This window comes from Lytechinus pictus, chromosome 6 (assembly GCF_037042905.1).
Source record: "Lytechinus pictus isolate F3 Inbred chromosome 6, Lp3.0, whole genome shotgun sequence".
Classification (NCBI taxonomy): Eukaryota; Metazoa; Echinodermata; class Echinoidea; order Temnopleuroida; family Toxopneustidae; genus Lytechinus; species Lytechinus pictus.
This window is the reverse complement of record NC_087250.1, coordinates 17,619,380-17,642,876: the sequence shown is the minus strand read 5'-3', so window position 1 is coordinate 17,642,876 and position 23,497 is coordinate 17,619,380. Positions and strand designations below refer to the sequence as shown.

The following is a 23,497-nucleotide window of genomic DNA, read 5'->3' as shown; positions in this document are numbered from 1 at the left end:
GATTAGCAGTGCCCCTCATTATTTCATTTTGTAAAAATTGTTCTGTACCAAGAAATATGCCTTGTAGAAATGTGGATTTGCATTAGAAATATGTAAATATATGTTCTAAAATACGGACAGTTTCTACATTGATGACCTCCCTATTAGTAATTTTTTGGCAAATAATTATTTTGAAAGAAAACAAATCTTTCCATCTTCATCCTCCCATCATTTAAGTTTTCCTTTGCTCGTTCCTCTTTATTCCGTCATGCTCAAAACTATTCTTCACTCTTACACTTTCTTATGTTACTAGTCTTTCTTCAATCCACACTGATTAAACTTTTAATATAACAAAGCATGTCAAAATGAATTATGCCCAAAATATGGTGTAAAAGTGAATAGAGTACCTCCATTTATTTTTTTTTCTTTGGTGCATGTTAGTGTTTCTGATACTGTCCCATATTTTGGCGGAGCATGATTACACTCCTCCACACAATAGGGTTTATTACGCATTCATGAGTCTGAACACATTATTGGGGGCCGCTGTGGTTCGACTCCCACCAAATTTGGGTCGTGAATACAGTATATTTCATCCTGCTTCACCAAGATATGGTTTCAAAAGCGCTAAAATATACAAGAAATTTTTTTGTAAACTTGCGCCATCATCACTCTGGCACTTCATAACTCTTGCCCTATTCTATGCATTTATACAGTCACATAATCGGTGTATCATCAGTAGGAACATGATTGCAATCTGAGCATCAATACTTGCAGAATATATTGATATTCAAATAGTTAATGTAAATCGAATGAAAGGGACTTCTTGTATCGGTATTTTGTGGTAATTATCCTCCACAAAGGCCTATGATTCATTGACGAATCAAAATTTACGGTTTTGTGGGAGTTTCTTTCTGAAACGGGCCACAGATTGTCAGTCTATCATTTCTCTTATTGGACAAAAACGCATCAAATTACTGCTGTGATAAGAAACATTCTTTTTTAAACTTTTTTTTTGGGGGGGGGTCAAACATGACAATCAATTTCAAAGGTGTTTTCAATTTTAAAACAACATTTCACTGTAGCAGACATGCACAGAAAGAAATCCAATCACCTATAAACAAAATCAAAATATAACTGACACATTTTTCTTCCATTTTTTGTTCATACCTGAATACCTCTTTAAGAATCATTCTTTTTAAAAATTGTGGGGTTTTTTTTTGGGGGGGGGTTCAAACATGACAAATCAATTTCAAAGGTGTTAAAACAATATATTTCACTGTAGCAGACATGCATAGAAACAAGTCCAATCACCTATAAATAAACCAAAATACAAATGACACAGTTTTCTTCTATTTTTTTTCATACCTGAATACCTGTTTAATTTTTCCTTTACATGTACATGTACAGTCCAAAATACAATTCTTTCTGTGAAATAGCAGAGAGTATTAGAACATACATATTCTAACATTGAAATTATTGTACAATCAAATCAATCGAGTTCAGATCATTCATTCTTTACATTCATTACACACTATTAAACAAAAACAGGAGCTGGACAAACAAATTTGGCTGCATTTGTATTTTGTACATTTACATATATGTACATGTAATCAAGATTGAATCATTACTGTCAAATAAAACAACGACATGGTAAGTAAATAATTACCATTGGCAAAGGTGATGGGGCGCCATCATGAGGGCATTTTAATTTGCTTGTTCACAAGTAGACTGCTAGTAAAGTATGGCTTAATAATTAATATTTATGCATTGGCCGATAATCTTTAGTCTGGTTTAACTTAGGCCAATGGTCAAACTACGTGCTAAAATTATGGGATGCCAAAAATTTTAAAATCCTGTAACATATTTATGTTCTGTGTGCTCTTTCATCATGTTATAATGGTGAAGAAAACAAACTTAATTACTATTCTCTGAAAGAATATGAAAGAATAATCTCAGTAACAGATGAGCTGACAAACTGAACTGATTTGTGTCACAATTGGCTATCCATAGTCAGCCACAAATTTATACTGGAATTTAAATTAAACCAGAATTAAGAATACGGGCCATTGTGCTCTTGGCATGCAAATTAGGTGGAGTGAAGCAATGCACGGCACGCACAAGCACCGATTGAATCCACTGCCTGTCCACTTTCAAGGCTAAAAAACATTATTTGGGAAAAATGTTTTGAAAGGGGTACTCCAAGCTGAAAATGAAATATCTAAATAAACAGAGTAACATTCAAAGAGCAATTTGCTCTGAATATATTGTACCAACGTCTGACATAATAATGAAGTTGTTGAATTCCTAAGTTAAGCAATATTCTTTAAAATGAATGTCGTCATGAATATGCAATAGATGGGCTGATGATGTCATGTCCCCGCTTTCTTATTTTATTTCTAGAAATATTTTTTTCGTATTTTATACACGTGTGTGTACATGTAACAGAAATAGGTTCAGCAATGATTACCGTAGACAGTAAATCAGTAGTCAATCACATATTTTTTTCATTTTTGGAGGACACAATATTCATACAACAATAAATAAGGATATGACATCATCAGCTGGCTAATTACATATTCATGAGGACATGCATAGAACTGTTTCACAGAAATAATGCAAAACTTTGAATTGTCATAACTTTGTTAATCCTTGGCCATTTTGTTAAGATTTTCGATTTTGTTTTACTGATTTTACTCTGTTTATATCATACAATTTTCAGCCTAAATTATCCATTATTTACTTCAGATTGGAATGCTTAAAATTGTACTGCCATTCCTCAACATAATCATCAATGCAAGAACAAAGCCAGCTAAATATAAAAACAAAATCATCATCAAACTTTATGCATACATGTCCTTATAAATAATGATAATTTTTTTAGAAAACTGAAGCTTGGCATAGGCTTGCTGACATAGCAACATGTAATGCAAACTGGGGAACAAGTCATTTCTAGAGCTTCTCGCATTCTCTGGAAAACATTCAAATGGAACAACTTAAGTTCAAATCTACATGTATCATTCATACCTGCTCATAAAAGTATCCAAAACACTAGGCCCTGTAACATATAGCTTAAAGGGGAATGAAACTTTTGGAACAAGTAGGCTTGTGTCAAAACAGAAAAACCAAATAAGAACAAAGAAAGTTTGAGAAAACTCTGACAAATAATGAGAAAGTTATGAGCATTTGAATATTGCGATCACTAATGCTATGGAGATCCTCCACTTGGCAATGCCACAAAGATGTGTGATGTCACATGTGAACAACTTTTACTTTGATGGACTATAAAATACCCCCAAAGTGTCTCTTTTTGCTCTTTCTTATGGTGATACAAACTCTTTATCCATGATGTATTCTTTAAAAATCTGTATTACATGCCCTCCTAAAGAAAGAACACATGATCTACTGATAGATGTGATAAGAGAGGCAGTTTGAGTGAAATATATACTTAAGTAATAGGATAGTTGTTCACAAGTGACATCAAACATCTGTTGCATTGCCTATGGGAGGATCTCCAAAGCATTAGTGATCGCAATATTGAAATGCTCATAACTTTCTAATTATTTGTCCGAGTTTTCTCAAACTTTCGTTGATCTGTTTCTTTGATTTTCTGTTTTCACACAAGGTTTCTTGTTCCAAAGGTTTCATTCTCCTTTAACAATTAATCGCAAAGCTAATATTTATGATTGATTGCATTCATAATCAATCATAAAAGTCAGCCAAACAATCAATCGCAATGCTTCATGTGACGGGACCCAGATCTTTCCCAAAGAAAGACGATCCCTTGACAACATATCTTCTCAATATTCAATTTTCTTCCAAAACTCTATTATGGCCCGTATTCTGAAGTCAGGTTTAACTTTGACCATGGTCTAACTCTGTGCTAAAATTATGGGGAGGCAAAAATTCAAAAATTCTGTTCATATTGTATATTTCTTTATGTTTACTATGTTGTTTTATTTTGCTTTCATAACAAAGAAAAATACTTCAGCTACCATTCTCAGGCAATTATGAACAATTTTGGTGTCAAATGAGTTAATAAATTGAATGTATACTGTAAGGGATTTCATTTGTGCTCCAATTGGCTCTCCATACATCTAGTTAAACCACAACTTTCAACCTGAGTTTAAGTTAAACCCGACTTCAGAATACGGGCCTATGTTTTGTCACGAACTGCTCCAAGCATTATATCATCTACAATAAATTAGTATACTTCTACTACTACATACTACTACATCAAGGAAATAGGTACCCAGGTACATGATTATCGATGTAAGACGGTTTCATACAAAAAATATTATTCCAGGTCCCCGTTTCATAAAACCTGTTATAATAACAAATTTGCAACAACAGTTACAAGCTACTGAAATCCTTCAATTTGATTGGCTGATAGTAAACTTGTAATAGAAATTGTGCATTTGTTACTATGACAAGTCTTTTGGAACTGGGAACCTTGACTTTCACCACTTTGGTAGCACATAATGTATATAGAATGGAATTGCAGTTAAATTGAAAAAGAGGCAAACCAGGGGAGAATTTCATCAACATGTTTGTCCGACAAGTTGTCAGATCTGACAACTTTCCCTGATGTTGATTGGCAGAGAAGCATTGTTACTATGGTAATTGTCAGACAAAATGGGACTTGTCGGATAAAACGTCTGACAAGTCCTTTCATGAAACACTCCCCAGGGCCCTGTTTCACAGGGAGTAACTTTAGACTTGAGTAGCAAGTTAAGTCTTAGGGGGGTGTTGCAAAGAAAAAATTGAAATTGATTGCAAATTTCCAATCCAAAAATTAGCAAGTGATATATACCAATTGTAACTAATGCAAATTGATTTTTACTGCTTGTTGCAAAAAGCAGACCAGGGGGGGGGGGGTGTTTCACATAGATTTAAGTATGACTTAGATTCACACTTAAATGCCTATTTTCGTGCGGTATAAAAGGCATGACTGCATTGGTCATATGCTAGAGAACGCGCACTACTGCATATTTATAATCAATAAGATTGTGCATTGCATATCATGTACGTGTGGGCACTTCAGTGCGACTCTAACTCATACTTAAATCTTTGTGAATCACCCCCCCCCCCCCCCATCAAGTACAGATTCAAATTTGCAATTTATTGCCTGACTGATGATTGATTTTTTGACCCAAATTTGACTAGTGCAGTGGATGGCAAGTTCCTTCCAATGCTCCACGAGTTGCACCAAAATTTTACACAACATCTTATTGGGCTTATCAAACTTGTGTAGAAAAATACAAATCCTCACCGTAATGGTCAACTTCTACAAGGAGTCCAGACTCTGTGGCAAAGTCTACCAATGAAATATGGAAGTTAGATACTATGCGTTTCGGCGTCGACGCCTGACTTTATTATTATCCAACTTACCGTTTGTGAAACTGTCCCCTGGGTCCTGTTACACTCGGCTAATAGCAACTGATTGGAGAATAAACTTTTATGGTTGATTGAAATGACCACAATGTACATAAAACTGAATTGTACGATCAATCGCTAATAACATTTTGTGTAAAGGACCCTGGTCAGTTTGTCATGCTATTATGGTGACTTTCCATTACAACTAAAGGAGTGTTTTCATGAAGCACCTCGTCATTAATATTAACTGACAAATTTGCTCTTAGCCAATCTGATGCAGGGATTTCAGAAGCTTGTAACAACTGCTTCCAGTAGAATCAATGACGAGTTGGTTCATGAAATGCTCCTATAGTATCCAATTTTGGGACACTTAGAGAAATTACTACAACACAACAGTGGAAATGGTGGCCAAGAATGAAAATATTCTACAAAAATTGCAATATTCATTATGACAATTTAGTGTGTGGTAATTACATTGAAGTGGGCTCCGCTTAGAAGCAATGCACATTCTTTCAACACTGTCCACTTGGTTCAAACAATCCCTTCACTGCAATTTGCTGCATTGACGGTTCCGGTGCCTGTAAAAGTAACCCAGAAGCCGACGCCGCCTGTAAGATAACATTATCTGATGGCCCCAAATGTGTCACTTGCTGAGTGACAGGGGAAAGCATGGGCGGTGCCAATGATGGTATTAATGATGGTGCGCCAGCTGGCGCCATGGTCGGTGCTCCTGACGCTCCAACAATGCCAGAATCAAGGAGGTGCACCATCTGGCTTGGCGCAGCTTTGGAAGGGCTCCCTGCTAGCATGGTAGTTTGATTCACTGGCGGTGCTACCAATAGTGGACTAACTGCTGAAGGAACCTGGATGGAAGGTGCCATTTGGACTGAATGTGCTGATATGACTGATACTGGTGGAACTGGTGGTATCGGAGTAGATATCATAGTAACTACACTGGTATTGCTACCTGCAGCTGGATTCACAACCTGCGGTGCCGCTACAGGACTCTGAAGCACCACATTCTGCAACGCTTGCGCCTGTAGAACATTCTGTGATACCAAATTCTGTACCACTTGCGGCTGTTGAGTGTTTTGCACCATAAGTCCTTGTGGGGTTCCCCCTACAGCCTGCATTACAATTTTATTCCCACCCTGTGGTAACATTTGAATCTGCACATTTCTGCCAGAGGTAGCGGCAGGGATCGGTTGGATAGGCTGCTGCAAAGATACCAGAGGCACCGAACCTTGAAGAGTACCACCAGGTGCAGTTGAACCATCTGTGTTGCATGGTTGAAGACACAATTCAGGTTTAGACGCACCAGGCTTCTGCACGTACAAAATCTTATATTGCTTGTTTTGCATATTGACTTTCAAGTTGGTCGGCAGAACTACGGTTTTCTGGGCGCCGGTACTTGAAGCACCTGCAGTCAGTTGCGCCACGATATTTGGCACTCCCTTGATATCTTGCGCCGTCGGTGAGGCAAGCTGTTGAACCCCTTGTTGCTTAGGTGAGAGGGAAATGACAGTCGCCTGAGGTTTCATACCTTTGGCTCCTGTTACTCCTGGGAAATTGGTTCCAACAGCGTTAGATTGGATGATGCTCTGTGCCTGATATCCAAAAGAGAAAAAAAAGACATTTAATTCAATAAGGTTACCCCATCAGCATCTGCAATCGCAATATAGGACTACCACATTCCTAGCTAAACGAAAATAGGCAGAGTATTCTAGGTTTATCAAATATACACCAGGAACCCCATCTTACAAAGAGTTAAATGGACAGCTAGCAACATCAACATCTAAAATGCAAATTTGTTCAAAATAATTTCTAGATATGATGTATATTCATACAATCATCAATCTCTTGAAGATCCAGTATAACACTATTTGTTTACTACGGAGATAGTGCTAAATTCCTGTAAAAAAATTACGGTATGGATGGATTTCTAAACATTTGAGATTGATTGGATCATTCGTAACTCTTTGTAAGACGGGGCCCAAATATATGGTGAACAATTTAATATTTTTCTTTCAATTCAAGAATAAACATTCCTATTCCAAGAGTGAAGGTTCCACATAACAGACAAAGTTGCTGCTAGCCAATCAGATGCAAGGATTTCAGTAGCTAATAACAGTTGTTCTGTGAAAATCACTTTGTGAAATCCTCTCCTGGGGACAGTAACACTAATAGGGTGTTGCAAAAAAACTTGTCAAGCAATGGGTGATTTCAAGTCCGGTCTTGGCATTGGTGTTGGAATTTGGATTGCTTCCCCTAGCTCCAAAACCTATTTTGAGTTTGTAAAACTGATCCAGATCACAATATTGACATCTCAACAACTAGTGAGTGACTTTTCAGGACCATCTTCATTTCATGTTTGGTGTTATATTCATGTAAAAATTGACCTAACACCGACACCAAAATTGAAACCACTCAATTACAAGTCCAAAATCAATCATACGTCTGGCAATCAATTGCAAATATGTTCTTGCTTGATGGTGTGCATCTTGCAACAAGCAATAAAACTCAATTTGCTGTAGTTGCAAATCTTTGCGATTACAGATCTTTTCTTGCAACACCCCTGAAGTTGGCAGCAATGATCCAAGACCAACTTTTTGTTTTCAACTGCCTTGAACACAATGTACAATAAAAAATAAAAATTAGTCACATGAGCAGTCACTATGCACTGTATTACAGGCTCCAGTCTTGCAAAAATTTGTGATTGATCCAATCAACCACAACTATGGAAAGCCAACAATGCCAACATCTAAAATGCAAGTTTGTTTGGTTTTTTTTCTTCTACATGTAAATATGATGTACATTCATGTATTCGTTATTGTCTTTGCAATTGTGTGCTTTCTCTTCCTTGACAAAGGGCATTGTGCAAATTTCCTTTACGAACATGTCAATGATGGGGTTCCATATAGGTGAGGTACCTTGGATCAATCGCAACTCTCTGTGAGGCAGGTTCCTGGGCCCCCTTCTTAAAAAGAGTTACAATTAATCAGTGTCATAATTTTTTTTACAGGAAATTTGCAAAATGCCCCCTGTGAACAAAGGAGAACACACCAAATTGTCAAGAAATCAATGAATTTATGGATATTCATTCATATCGAGAAATTATTTTGAACAAACATGCATTAATATGTTGACTTTTCTGGCTTTCCATAGATGCGATTGATAGGACCAATTGCAACTCTTTGTTGGACGGGCCCCTGGACTTCATTGCGAACACAATAGAGATTATATCTGGCTCCATGTAACATGAAAATATGAGTCATCAGTGAGTAAGTGGTAACGTTCCAGATACGAGTCTGAAAAGGTGTATATCAAAACTCATGCAGATCAGTGGCGGATCCAGGCGAAAACACAAGGGACGTATGTCCCACCTGTATTTTGAGAAGCACTGAACATAGATATTGATATATCTAAATCTAAGAAAATTGCCATAGTTGCACCCCTAGAAATTCTGGATCTGCCACTGATATAGACAAATAACATCATGCAAAGAATATCACTCCCCAAACAAAAAAATAAATAAATAAAATAAAATAAACAAAATAAAATAAAAAATAAAAATCTGAAAATTGATGCCTTTCGTTTTTAACAATGAAAAAAAAAATTGAACTTATATTGAATACAAAATGAAAAAAAAAATGTTCTCTCACCTTATTTCAACAATTAGTGAGAAAAAAGAAAACATAAATCATATTAGCATATCAGCAAACTGCAGCTTCATACTTACTGAAATGCATATTAATGTCTAATTTGACATTTGCACTGATTTATGCCACTTTTCTGCTAGTGCAACATTTCTAGGATTTCCATTTTTATACAGGTGTACAGTAAATAATTATCGAAACTGTTAGCAAATGTAAAAACTTGCGAACTCATGGATATGCTGAATATGGAGAATATTGTCATGTCTATATGTGATCTGCCACCTCAAAACCAACAATAAGTCGACCAAAATGAAAATTGAGATTTTTATTGAGCTTGAAAATTCACTTCCTAAGCTTTCAAATGATATATGATGTGTTGAAATTGACCAACAATAACCATTACAAGTACTTGTTTGAATGCAGAGGAAATTAAGCAAGAGCTTTAAAAAATCGGGAGAAAACAAGGTTGGAAGTCTGGGGTTCACTCAAGCATGAGATGTGCATACCGTGTAATCTCAGTGAAACTTCCAAGCAGTCCGAAAAAGTGGTGTCTTTTCTTTTATTCCACTTCAGGACCTTACCTGGCGACTTATTGGTAGCTTTTGGGTAGTAGGTCACATATGCTAAAAACTCACTGGCCAAGAGAACAGGGAACCGTCTCATGAAGAGTTTTGATTGATCCAATTGATCTAATCTTAACTATGAAAAGACAGGGAACCCAAATTCTAGAATAGAACTATGTCTGTTTTAAGTGTTTTCTCAAATCATGCATGCATCATTTTCTTGACCAATCAGCATCCCCCTTCCATTTCAAAAGGAATATTGTGTTGTGTATACTTCCTACAAAGAATTATGACATGGATGGATTTCCATAGTTGAAACTGATCAAATCAATCACAATTCTATGTAAGATGGGGCCAGGGTGGGTGTTTCACAAAGCTGTTTGTAAGTTAAAGGACAAGTCCACCCCAACAAAAACTTGATTTGAATAAAAAGAGAAAAATCTAACAAGCATAACACCGAAAATTTCATCAAAATGGGATGTAAAATAAGAAAGTTATGACATTTTAAAGTTTTGCTTAATTTCACAAAACAGTCATATGCAAATCCTGGTCGGTATGCAAATGAGGAGACTGGTGACGTATCCACTCACTATTTCTTTTGTATTTTTTTTATAAAAATTACAAAAAATTATAATTTTCTCATCATTGTCAAGTGAAACAATTAATTCCTCCCTGAACTTGTGGAATTAGCATTGTTTAATACTTGTTCAATCAAGTTGGTCCTTATTATCAAATATGTAACAAATGAAATATTGTATAATTCAAACAATAAAAAACAAAATAGTGAGTGAGGGACATCATCGACTGTCTCATTTGCTTATCACTGAATTGTGCATATCACTGTTATGTGGAAAATAAGCGAAACTTTAAAATGTCATAACCTTCTTATTTTACATCCATTTTGATGAAATTTTCAGTGTTATGCTAGTTCGATTTTTCTCTATTTATTCAAATCAACATTTTTCTGGGGTGGACTTGACCTTTAAGAAGGACTTAAGAAGTAAGAACTGCTGGTGAACCTTTTTTATGTGCTAAATAATCACTAATGATGGATATCATTTACAAGGATCACCAGTCGTTCTTAAAGTCACTCTTAACTTACAAACATCTTCATGAAACGGCACCCTGATATCATACTCATGGTGGGTGTTTCATAAAGCTATTCGTAATTTACCAGTGACTTAAAGAGAAATGCCAGTAATTGCAGTAAACACTGATTTCATGAGAAAGTCTGTAAGACCAGGCTTAATTGTCAGTATATCATCGAGGATCTAGATCTGGTACAGTTACATAACTTAACTTTGTGAAATCTTGAAATCTACGCTGAAAAATGTTCACACTCAAGATCACCAACACAGATAGGCACACGTGGGACACTGTATTATTATTGCTGGAAAAAAGACCCGACGGAAGTGACCGAATCCGCGCTTATTTTGCTTATTTCTCAGCAATTACACAATTTCTTCCAGAATCCTTTGGCACATATTTTTATTCATAAAAACAGACACTTGGGTGGTCATTATATTAGATTTTGTAAAAAGTCATTTTGAGATCGTTACCAATACTGGAATTTATCTTTAATGAACAAATAGTGATCCTTCCTTAGGTGCTGAATCAAAATCAATGAAAATCTGGAGTATATCATTTACCACAAGAAGATATCACCAGCCAGGCGTAAAGTCGCTTGTAACTTACGAACAGCTTTGTGAAAGACTCACCAATGCCCCATTAAACGAACTTGGTGATTCATTTAAGTGTTGATTTTTATGCTTCATTGAATTGATCGTAATGTCGTACAAAGTAACAATCAATCACAGAGCTTCTTACTTATTATGGGCCCCAGGTTGGCATATATCAAAGTTATGAAATGGTAAATATGGTGTAAATATGAATCATTAATAAAGTTAAAGCAGGGATAAAAAACAAATTAGGTTAAAAACAGAACAAATTAAACTTTCATGCAAAATTTGGGGAAAGTAAAACATTTGGAGTTATAGCAAGCCAAAACTGAAACTGTGATGAAAATGAGTCAGTCAAAACTTGTTTACCCTTTGACCTCTAAATACATTTCCCTTTCTTTTTACAGGGATTACCAGGTATCAGATGAGAAGCCAAAGAGATAACAGCCGATAGGACACAACTGAACTGTCCTTTTTAAACAGAAAAGCAGGAATTAAACTCAACCGTTCTAAACAGTGAACTCTTGACAACAAACACTTATCAGTGAAATACACTATAGTTACCAAGCTCAAACAAATCCCGAGTCCTTGCTTCATATGCCAGGTGATTGCCATGCTGAAAAGCGTATGCTGCAAGAATCGCCTCTGGGTGATAAGGTTCAGGAGCCAAGGACGATTCAATCTATTGGTTTTGAATAAGCTGTCAAAAATACCTTGAACAAAGCATCTTATCCTTGAAAAAGAGCCTCTGGATGGAAAAGTCCTACGGTTCAAGGTTGCATGAGCGAATGACTATTCGCTTTTTAGTGGTACCAGACTGGCAATGCTTTCCATATTTCAATGGGATATTTATTCTGATTACACACCTTTAATCTATAAATGTCCACTGACTATACATTAAAAAATTCTTGTTCCCCTTATCGCATCTTCATCTGAATTTTTTTCATCTATTCAAAAGAATAATTGAGTAACTGATTAATATCTTTCAGTGTAGTAAATAAATATGAGTTGACCCCCCCCCCCCCCATTGTCCTTTCATGGAAAATCTTGATGGATTAATTTCCGTCACTAATAAATCATTTGAAGAGTCCAAGTGATTATCACCTTTAACCTCCAAAATCTGTCTAAATTGATCTAATACCGTCATCCTTAAACTACATTGGCCTCTGAAAAAAATATGTAGATTTCTGCAATCCATGTCCTCTTCCTATATAAATATTAAGCACTTTCTCCAATAAAAATCATACAGATTATATTTATACAAAAGTACATCTTTCGGTCTGCCCCCATAATTCGTAAGTATTTAATCTTGAAAAACGTTTTCATAAAATTTGGCCACATATTTGGTGGAAAACATTTGGAACTACAAATATAATGCTCCTGTAAACCATGTCCATAAAGACTTGGCCCTTGTATATCTTGGGAAGCATTTGGAGGCAAAAGAGGTATTCCCAATAACACTGTTCAAGACTTGGCTCTTGGACTACATATGAAAGCTACATTGATGTCCCTGCATCTTGGGCACCCTGATCTAAAGGAGGCATGTACAAGGGGCCAAGGTTCTCCTCCAGGATTTCATCAAAGTACTGATTAAGTAGCTTAAAGACACCCTCATCTGGTGAAGCATGAGCTTCAGAATGACTACAACTTGACTGATCCTTCGCTTGATGAGTGATCTCATCAGGTTTGGTTCCAGCTACCTCATCAGACACTGGTTTCATTGCAATAGATGTTACAGTATCTGGTTTCACGGGAACGGTTTCCTCAGCTGTAGGATTGGGATCTCGACCTCTGACTTCAGTTTTATCAGTTTTGCAATTAGGTTGCTGAAGTTCATCCCTCCCAGAAGCTTGCTGAAACACCTTACCTAGAACTATGCATGGTTGGTTAAGATTGTTTACTGGAAGCCTAACTATGCCCTTATTGTTTTGTTGCTTCAAGGTTAAGTTCTCAGTCATGCCCCTATTTGAACCGCTAAAATTAGTTCCTCCTACGTTTGCAGGAGAATCTGTCATTTTAGAATGTATGGGTGGGGATTTGAGACTTATGCGATGAGAACCATCTCCATTCCCCCCTGATGAAGACATTTCCTCAGCAGCCTGTTCATTAGTTTTCTTACTCCTACCCTGCTTGTCAGTAGTACCAAGTGGTATGTTGAGGAAATTTATTAGATTTAGAGGTGTATTTTCCTGACTTGCACTGGGTTTGGTAGCATTATTGGATGATTTGCATGCAGTGTAAAGTGGGTTTTGATTAGAATGGGGTATGATATACAGAGTGCAAGGAGTAGACGGTTGGGACTTTACCACTTTTTTGTTGATTTGGTCCTGGAGTTGCGTTGCCTGAACCTGCTGTCTGACACTCTGAGTGCTAGCAGAGGCAGCGGTGGGATGAGCCATCCCTACATTCAAGGACAAAGCAGTTCCTGGTGCCTGCGCCTTTCTGACGACATTACCTTTGGCACCAGATAGAACATTTCCCACATTCTGAGGCGGGATGTACATGTACTGTTGGGTGCCTAATTGCACCCTAGGAAGCTGTTGAGAGTTCTCAATTGCTTGCCGTGAAGGAGAAAAAGTAGCCTTGTTAGCGACACCAAAGTGCTTGGTTTCCAGAGGAGTACCGTCACTTCGAGTCAGCTGTCCATTTGGTAAGAGGATGAACAGTTGTTCCCTGGGCACTGAAGTACTTACATTATTTCCTGAGGATACTATTGCAGTAGGTTGATTCCCCGATCTTGGCTGCAGAAGTCCTTGGGTTTGAGCCAATGCCTGTTGTGGCACAGAGACACTTCCTGGACTAACTAAGATGTTAGACTGAACAATCTTCTGTGAAACCGCCGGTGCTAGGGTAGGCATGTTGGTGTTTTGAAGCACTGATCCCTTGTGACTACCAATTGGATCTAGGATGGGCATGCTGTCCGGAATGCCTGGAGTGTGCTTCTGCTTGACGACAGGACTTCCCGTCTGCCCCTGGCTGGCATTCCCAATGGCCACATGCAATCTCTTTTCCGGTGCCTCAGGCAGAGATAGGCTGAATTCCTCAGCTGACCCACCTGCTGAGCTAGTAGACTTGCTTGAACCACTGCTCTTGTTTGAGAACCATGGTGTATTCCTATAGTTCTGAACTTTCTGAGACATTTCCTTCTTTTGTCCACTGGCACCCCTCATCTTTTCAACATGCTCTACAATTAGTCTTTGACGCTCTTCTGGCTTGTCCTTCAGAGACTCCCAAACTTTAGCGTCAATGGTGAACGAAAATGTCTCTGTCTTTGTTTTCTTATCTGCAATTGGTGCATCAGTAGTAGGCTGAACGGTAGCATTGGTTTTCTGTAGAAATGGAACTTTCAATGTTGGTTCTTTTGGTGACTGCTTGGTCAGTTTAGGGATTGGAGATACTGCAGCAGCTTCGCTAGCTCCTGCAGTACGCTTCAGGATTCTGATGAACTTGTCACTTGTATCCCGTTGGAATACTGGAGTTGCCTTCTTCTTAGGAGCAGATGGACGGCTGTAACTCTCATTCTTTTTATAGGGCGGAAAATTCCTCTGCGCTGCTCCTGGGACCATGTTCTTTGTCATTTGAAACGTAGAACCTGCCTTCAATTTCTCCTTGAGTTCCTCATGAACCTTCTTGAGCTTGGTCTCGTCCGTCTCCTCACCTTCACCACGTTGCGCATATCTACCTTGAAGAGGAACGCCTTTGACGATCTGGATTTTAGATCGCTTGGCTTTCTTCCGGTCCCTTATAACCTCCCTCTTCTGAGCTCTTCTACGCTTTGAAGACCTCATGGTCCTTCCCGCAATCTCAACACCAGAGTACAGATCAACCTTCCCTCCAAGACTTTCAGATCCTTCCGACCCATTGACCTCAACACTAGGGGTTGGACCTCTCGACACAGACACTTCATAATCGCCATCACTGTTATCATACTCTGCTGTGTCATCATCACTCTCCTGATCGCTAAGCTCATCACTGTCAAGTTCAGAGCTGCTTTCCGAACTGGAGAAGTCATCATCAATGCTGCTTGCCGCTATTGAGGATGTCTCAACTGCTTCTAATGGCTTCTTGACGTGAAGCTGGTACCAGTAAGCTGCTGCCTCCTGCAAAGCAGATAGAGAAAAATATATTGAATAATTTTCTAGGAAACTATGACCTACTGGTGGGAGTTTGAGAACAAGTACATTGCATCATTAATATAAACAAAATTACAGTGGATTCATGTTTTTTCCTGTACAGAGTATATTAACTTTACTGGTCAAAAATATTTCCCCACTGACAAAGAAAATGATCTGAAAATAATAAAAGCAGCTAATTTCACCCCACCCCCCCTGAACCTTGTGGCAAGGTGCCGGGCAATTTTCGAATGTTGAAAATTGTTTACTGGGAGCTTGAATATGCCCTTAACATTCCCTTGCTTTCAGATAAAATTCTCAGTCATGCCCCAATTGGAGTGGCTCAAAGTAGTCCCTCCTACATCTGATGACAACCCTTGCCCAATGGAAATTAATCATGACCATACCTGGTCAGGACTAGGATCCTTCTTGTAGGCCTCCTGCTCATTGTACACCACCTCTCTGGCCTTGTGGACAACCTTCTGCAGCTTGGCTTCGATTGGCTCCAAGTCTTCAAGCATCTTGGCGAGTGTCCTGTGGAGGTCAGTGGTTCGACCGGATCTCTTGATAGGTTGGACAATCTGAAGAAGTACGAAGATTAAAGCTATGTAAATGCAGTTGTAGTAATCATTTATTTCATGAGAAAGTCTGTAAAACCAAGGTTAATTGCCACTGTATCATCATAGATCATATATATCATAAACTGAAATTTATGAAATAAAGCTGAAAACGATCGTGACTACAGATTAGCACTGTAGAACAGTGTATTATTATTGATTGGGAAAAGACCCCTTTCTGGCTGGAATGCCAAGATGTTTTTAGAAATTCTCAGCAATTGCAGATTTTCTTCCAGAACCATTTTGCTCATATACTAACAGAAATTTGGGTGGTCATTTCATTGGATTCTGTATGAACTCATATTGAAATAGCTGTTAAAATAATAATAATAATGTGATTTATAAAGTTCAAAATCCACTCTGTAAAATGCTCAATTTATTCATAACTGTCTCATAATTACTAAAATTGTTTCCGAGACCATCAAAGCATAGGGAAAGAACACAGGTCACAAATGAAACAAATGAAAATTTTAGGCCAGTTAGACCATGGTCAAAGTTGAACAAGACTTCAGCATATAGGCCTCTGTCTTCTACTTCCGTAGTGCCATTAAAGGCTCCCGATATCATTATTGATATTGACTTAGATTCCTGATCTTACCGTCTTTCGTCCTTTGGTGATAGTCTCATCCTTCTGGGCAAACTTCTCCACCAGGACCCTGAAGGTTTCCAGACTGTCACACACCATCTCGAATTCTCCCTCTGGCGGGAGGATACCCGGTAAAGGCTGTGGGGGAGGAGGGGTTGGGATTCTTTCCATGACCTCACCGTCCTGCTTCAGGTCATCTTGGTTCAGGTCATCCTGCTTCAGGTCACCCTGCTTCAGGTCATTCCCCTTCAGGTCACCTTCCACCACCTCCATTGCTTCGTCCTTGACGGCCAACTCTGCCTTGACCTCTGGCAGAGCTTCGGCTTTGGCTACAGATGGGCCATTTTCTGCATCCGCCGAATCCTTCTCAGAGCATTCTTGTGGTGTTTGTCCATCCTGGGCACCTACATCTTTGTCCACTGAACAATCCTCCTGACAAAGATCATCGCTTTTAGCACTTGTTGCTTCAGTATCTACAGACTTAGAATTGTTTACGCAGTCATTACTGACATTATCCCCAGTGTCCATGCCATTGCTGCATGGGTCCTTGCTGATGTCATTTCCAGAAAGCTGGGCAACCTTGTGGTCAATGTCCATAACATTATTAGATTGGATCTGATTGAGCGTACTCATTCCATTGGCGGAACTGCCATTTTCCAACTGGTGAGTCTCATCCACTGACTCACCCTTGGTTTGGACAGTATCTGGTGAAACTTGGGCATCAGGTCCATTGGTTACCTCCTCCGTTGGTTTAGTAAGTTCAACAGAATGACCTGCACCATCATCTTTGGAGCCCCTTGGGGCATCATTGGAATGTGTTTGACGACTGCTATCATCCACCTCCATTACACCATTACATAATACATTCTCGGAAGGGGATTTCCCTCCCGCTGAATGAGGGGAATCCCCTTCTGCTGTACAACAGGCTTCCCCTCCCTGTACATCACTTTCGCGAGTCCTTCCCTCATCACTCCCAGATAAACCATCAACAACATTGTCAATGTCCTTAGTTGATATTGTTTCAAGGTGTTTATTGTCCAAGTTATCTGCGTCCTCTTCTGTTTCCCGAGATAGAGTCCCTGCTTTATTTTCTGTCCTATCCAGACTGTCATCACACACGGATGATGACTGAGGTCCATCAGTACACACTGTCCTATCAGATTTTAGGTCCTTATCTTCAACGTTTGTTTCATTGTTTTGTGAGTCACAGGCAGCATCTGTAACATCCTCGTTGTCACCACTGCCACTTTGGCTCTTTTCTTCCAGTTTTTCATCCTGCTCCTCAAGCTCAGGTTTTTCTAATCTTGCCGATCGCCGACTTGAACGCCTTGTTGGTGTTACGATTGCCATTGGCTTAGCGGGCGTCTGTAGTCAACAGATAAATAAAAAAGAATATTCAAGGTGTCTGTTTAATTTGCTTCAAAATCAATAACTCTTTGATAGTATGGAGAGTAAGAGTAAGTGTCTTAATGGGGCATGTAATGAGAATTCAATGATGAAAAAGGTCTGCCTGCAAAGATATGCAATGCTACATGTATATAAATCATGTTAAAATGTATCAGCTTGTTGTTTACAAATAAATATTGACAGTTTTCAGTTGTAATAAACAAATATTGGAGGTACATGTAATTAGTAAGTCTGAGCCAGAACGGTTCATGAATGTTCTAATGACCGTTAAATAAAAAACCATTTACAAAATTTGCAAAACTCGCAGGTCTTTACTGTTTGGAAAAATCAAGAAAAAACACCGTAGAAATGACCAAATATTCTCTAAATTCATAACATACTTGGTGAAATTCATTTATCACTCCCAGACAAGAATCCTAGTGCACCCGCCCTCTCTCTGAGGCAAAAAAAAAAATCAATTTTGTATTTTCGGGGCTTCTTTCCACAACCGACTAACTAAATAAGCGACAATGAATAACAGGGTTCCCACAGAAATTTGAAAACAGAATTCCATGACTTTTCCATGATTTTTCCATGACTAAATTGCTGGTTTCCATGACTTCCTGTGACGTCCCGGGAGTTAAGTAGAATTTGGGACGTCACAAAACTGGGAAAAATTGAAATCATGAACATCAATTATAATAGCAGAGTATGATGACAGAATATGAGAGTTGCGAGACACGACAAACTGGAAAGCTGCTATAGCAAAGAGGTAAATGCAATTCTTTCCATGACTTGTCACAAATTTTCCAAATTCCCTGACTTTTCCCTGACCACAAATTTTTCCAGGATTTTCCGTGACTGTGGGAACCCTGAATAAGCTTTAACATTGCAGTGAATGGGAATTTTCTGGGGCAGGTTTTTAATTTTCCAGGGTTCTTTTCAGCATTCAGGGAGTGAAATTGCCAGAGGCCCTGTGGAATATTTTTCCATGATTCCTATCCAGCCAAATTTTTATTCAATTCAATTCAGTTATTTCAATATTCAAATTCAAATTGTACAATATAAAAACATGATAAAAATACAAACAAGAACAGATGCCTCACCTTCTTAGCAGCCTGAGCTGGAGTGGAACCATCTTTCCTAGGTCTCCCTCTACCTGCCTTCACACCAGGAGTAGCCGGAGTTGGGGTCTTGGCTTCACCACCAGTCTCCTTCCCTTTACTAGTAGTAGTCTCTGACTCACTTGTCTCTCCTGCATCCTTCCTAGGTCTGCCACGCTTCTTTGGTCCTACACTGGCAGGGGTTGCGGGTGTCTTGGCAGTCTTCTTGGGCGAATTCTCATCGGGTTCTGCATTCTTCCTGGGCCTGCCTCTCTTCTTGGGCCCCTCCTCGACCTCAGAAGCGCTTTCAGCTTCTTTCTTTGCCTTCTTTGAAGGGCTCTTCGCTTCCTTTTCCGCTTTCTGAGAGGAGAGGCAACAAAGATTGGGGAAAAAAGCTCTGTTCAATTTATAACCAGGTAGATGGCATTCAACTCAAAGGGATTTCTAATACTTTCTAAATGTAAGGTAGAAAAGGCATCAAATTATTGGGTTTGGATACAATGATAGGAAATAATAGATTAGAGCTCACTGCCAACGTTAGAAAAATGAAAACTCACCTTAAACTGTTTTCATACATTGTGTCAAATTTGGCCCATTTGCGGCTGTTAGAATTTAAATTTGGCATCTAACATCCTTTCTCTCAGCAATGTTTTCATTTTTTATCTAAAATACACCTTTGAGCAATTTCTTTACATATTTAGTTATCAGAAATTAGAAAGGATTAAAAAAAAATTCTATACCAAAATTTTCAGCCAATTCTATGCTTGAAAAGGGGTATCATAAAAAACAAGACATGAATACGGATATATCTTATTTTGATCAGGAACCTAATCAAATCAAATTGTAAAATCTCTTAATTTATCTAATGAAACACATCTTACTATATATATCTCACATCATAACTGTTTTGTGGCACATGCTTTAACCCTATCTTAACTGGGCTATTTCCGACCAGTATATACTGGAGGGGGGGGGGGTCAATTTGACCCCCCCTCAGATCTCGGCCGCTGATTGCGCGATCGCCGCGAAAATTTGCACACGCGTAGAGCCGGATGTAAACTACAAGACTGTATAGAAAAATTTTCAAAATATTAATTGTTTATATTTTTTAATTACTTAATTATGCAAATAAGCGTATGAAATTTGCCCTAAATTTGGGTTTTTGTGTATGTTTTTGCCTTTATCTCAATTTATATAGCTAGAAGAATGCTAATATTTGGTGGGAGTATCAATTATCACATTTCTAACAAATATCTACAAAAAAATTGCAAAAATATGATTAATTTCTTACGTATTTTATTGTTTTTTAAATTCTTATGTATTTCTTTTTTTTTTATTGTTTTTTCTGATGAACTTTGTCAGGGACCCTTTTGCGATCATAAATAACATAAAATAAATCCATTAAAACCAACAAAAGTGAAAATAATCATACATTTATGATTTTTGGTTGAAAAACACAATTTGCATTGACTTTGTACACGGAATCACGTTTTTGAGCAATTTTGGGTCTGACATGCACATGCGTAATTTCGGAACCACGTACCCAGGCGTCGCAAATTTGGTCTCAAAAGATGCGCAAGACTTGAAAGTAAAAAGTAAGCGAGCAGTGCGGTAAAAAAAATTGGCGCGACGGCGTAGTGACGAAATTTGTCGAGGGGGGTCAAATTGACCCCCCCCCCCCAGTTTAATAAGGGAGTTAACCCTATAAAATAGACTGGGCTATTTCGACGCCTACTTAGTTGGGGTGGCTTATTCAGTCCCCCTTGTCATCTTGGCCGTTGATCGCGCTATCGTGATAAAAATTGGCACACGTAATATCCATGGCATAATCTACAAAACTATAAGATCAAATTCTGCAAAAAATCTCATTGCTAATTATTCTACTTTATGCGTAAAACCAAAATTTTGCTTGAATTAACATAATGCCCCTGAAATGCTATTTTTTTATTCACAGACTCTTTATAGGAAACTGATCAAATGTACTTTAAAAATATTTAAACATCACATTTATTTTCTTATGATTCGTTTGTTTAATTTCTTCTGTATTTCTTTGTTTTTTTACTTTTTGTTCTGTATTGCTTTTTCAATTGAAATTTACGGGGACTTCATTTTGACCATAAACAAGATGAAAATAATTGATTTTCATCAGTAAAAGGAAATATAATGATTTTGCTTGGCTAAAAACAATATTTGTATTGGATTTGTACACAAATTCACGTTTCTGAGCAATTTCGGGTCTGCGTGCACTTATGAGATGTAGCATAATATCCGAACCGCATACCCAGGGGTCGCGATTTTGGTCTCATTTTGCGCGGCGGATTTATCGCGAAAAATGTTGAGGGGGGCTGAATCAGCACCCCCATCTTATTAAGGTTAATATAAATCTAGTTACGAATTGGAATTGTGATATGCACTTTGGGGGGGGGGGGGTTTATAAATGAAGTGATTTATTCCTGAAATGTGTAAAATTCCCCTTGAAAACATACAATAATCTGCCTGCAAGTTTACCGTCAGTAATCCATTTTTCGTTACCTTTTTCTTTCGTTTGTCTTCTTTGATTTGAGCCTGACGATAGATTCTCAGATCAGTCGACAAGAAATGAGGGAAGTAGAGATAGCTGGCCTTGTCGTCATCCTCCCCCAGCATCACAACGCGCTGATCCTCTATTGTGCTGGTATCCACACCAAACCATACATCATAGTCCGTTTCCTGGGGATCAGCGAAACAAAATCATCCAAATGAGCGTATGGCACAATCACAGTGATATTATGCAAAAATAAACAGACATAGGTTCAACTTTCACAGTTCAAACTCCATATAAAATTCACAAGTCGGAGCAATTAGACCAGCTCATGAAGAACATGTTTAATATACCAGTACCTCTCATTAGTTAGGTCAAGCAAAGTCAACTGGGAGATTTTCTTTTCCTTTTGATGTTACCTACATGTAATTTAGGGGAAATTTTAAATCCAATATAAACAGTGCAACATGTAAGATACATTTCAAAGATATGTTGCTGACTTCGCAGGTGGCGACACGACATTTGCTCTGGACTTAATATCTCTGAGGGCATAGGGTTAGAGTTAAGATTGTAATAGAGTTTTTGGTTCAGAATAATGTAAAGATTAAGATGAGGGTCTATTATTTAGTTTTGGAGGTTAGGTCTTATGTTTGGCTAAACGTGTAGATTTTACATCGGAGCAATTTTCGCCGGAGCAAATGTCATGGAATTGCTTGAATAAAGCTCAGACTTACAAAGAGATGATCACACATGCCCTTCAATATCCAAACTCTCTCATAGATGGATAGATCATGATACTGACGACCAGTCAGGGGGTTCACATCCCCAAGCACTTCAAAGAAACGCTCAGAGATGTACAGATGACGGGCAACCTGAGGAATTACACAGACAAACAATAACGAAAGTTTATTGTTCAATTAGGCCTGACTCATCCAATTTTTTTAAACCGGAGCTGACAAAGTTGGGCAATTCCATAAATATGTACGTCCGACCCCCCTATGTGGGACCTTCATGAAATTTTCTGTTTCATATTTCTTGTTCTTTTGAGAGTCTGTAATGTTCTCAAAGGACCATGACTTGGTGAGTTTATGAAGTGAAGTACAACTTGAGAAAAATGGGGATCAGACGTACAAAATGGTTGATCATTTTATGGAATTGCCAAGCTCCATAAAAATCTTGAAATTAATTTTGGGTGACTTACTATTGTTTTAGGGGTTGCAGGTCACATATAACCTTTGACTATTTTAAAAATATGTTTCCATTTATTTTCTTGTCTTTACTGTGCCATAAACATCTTCTCATTATTGATACTGGAGCATTACAAATATCCATATTACTATCATTATCATTATTAACATGGCGATACGAAACAGAAACTGAGAATGGGAATACAACGATTCAACTCACACTTTGTCGTGTAGCAGTCTCAACGCTTAGAAAGGCATACCAGACATCAAGGTTCTTGCGTAGCTTGTCCTGCCAGAATTCATATGGCATTGGAGGTTTCTTCGACACCCTGTACACAAACACCCAAAGTAATTGACAGATAAAAATAACTGTACAATTACATTGCGCAAGTATATACTCAACTGCACAATGCAATAACGTTATCATTAAAGTGGAGGAGCCGTGGTGTAGTGGTTCTAACTCTCGCCTTGCAAACAGAGGGTCGTGTGTTCGAATCCCACCACTGTCTGGCGTCCTTTGGCAAGGTGTTAATCCACACTTTGCCACTCTTGACCCAGGTGCTAAATGGGTACCAGGTAGGATGTGAAAGTTATTGTAGCTTGTCCAGTATTGTGTGCGCCTCACCGGCAACTGACTGGAATGCTCCACAGGGAGTCAAGGATGTGCACACATTGTACGCGGGAATGACTGATTGAATCCGCTGACCGGGGTAATAATATATCTGTAAAGCACTA

The 23,497-nt window shown here is 38.3% G+C and overlaps 1 protein-coding gene across 2 annotated transcripts; it reads right to left on the bottom strand.

Moving 5' to 3' along the window:
* Positions 1 to 1,331: 1,331 nt before the first annotated feature.
* On the bottom strand, positions 1,332 to 23,087 carry LOC135154539 (uncharacterized). Of its 2 annotated transcripts, XM_064101082.1 has the most exons (9): positions 22,983 to 23,087; positions 22,310 to 22,447; positions 21,587 to 21,763; positions 19,058 to 19,414; positions 16,788 to 17,930; positions 16,578 to 16,757; positions 15,770 to 15,943; positions 13,944 to 15,350; positions 1,332 to 6,959 (listed from the first exon to the last, which is right to left on the bottom strand). In XM_064101082.1, exons 1-9 carry the CDS (start codon positions 23,070 to 23,072, stop codon positions 5,865 to 5,867), a joined length of 4,761 nt encoding a protein of 1,586 aa, XP_063957152.1. In that variant the 5' UTR covers positions 23,073 to 23,087; the 3' UTR covers positions 1,332 to 5,864. The 2 variants fall into 2 exon arrangements, with proteins under 2 accessions (XP_063957152.1, XP_063957151.1); XM_064101081.1 differs by having other exon boundaries at positions 16,578 to 17,930.
* Between the last annotated feature and the right edge of the window lie 410 nt (positions 23,088 to 23,497).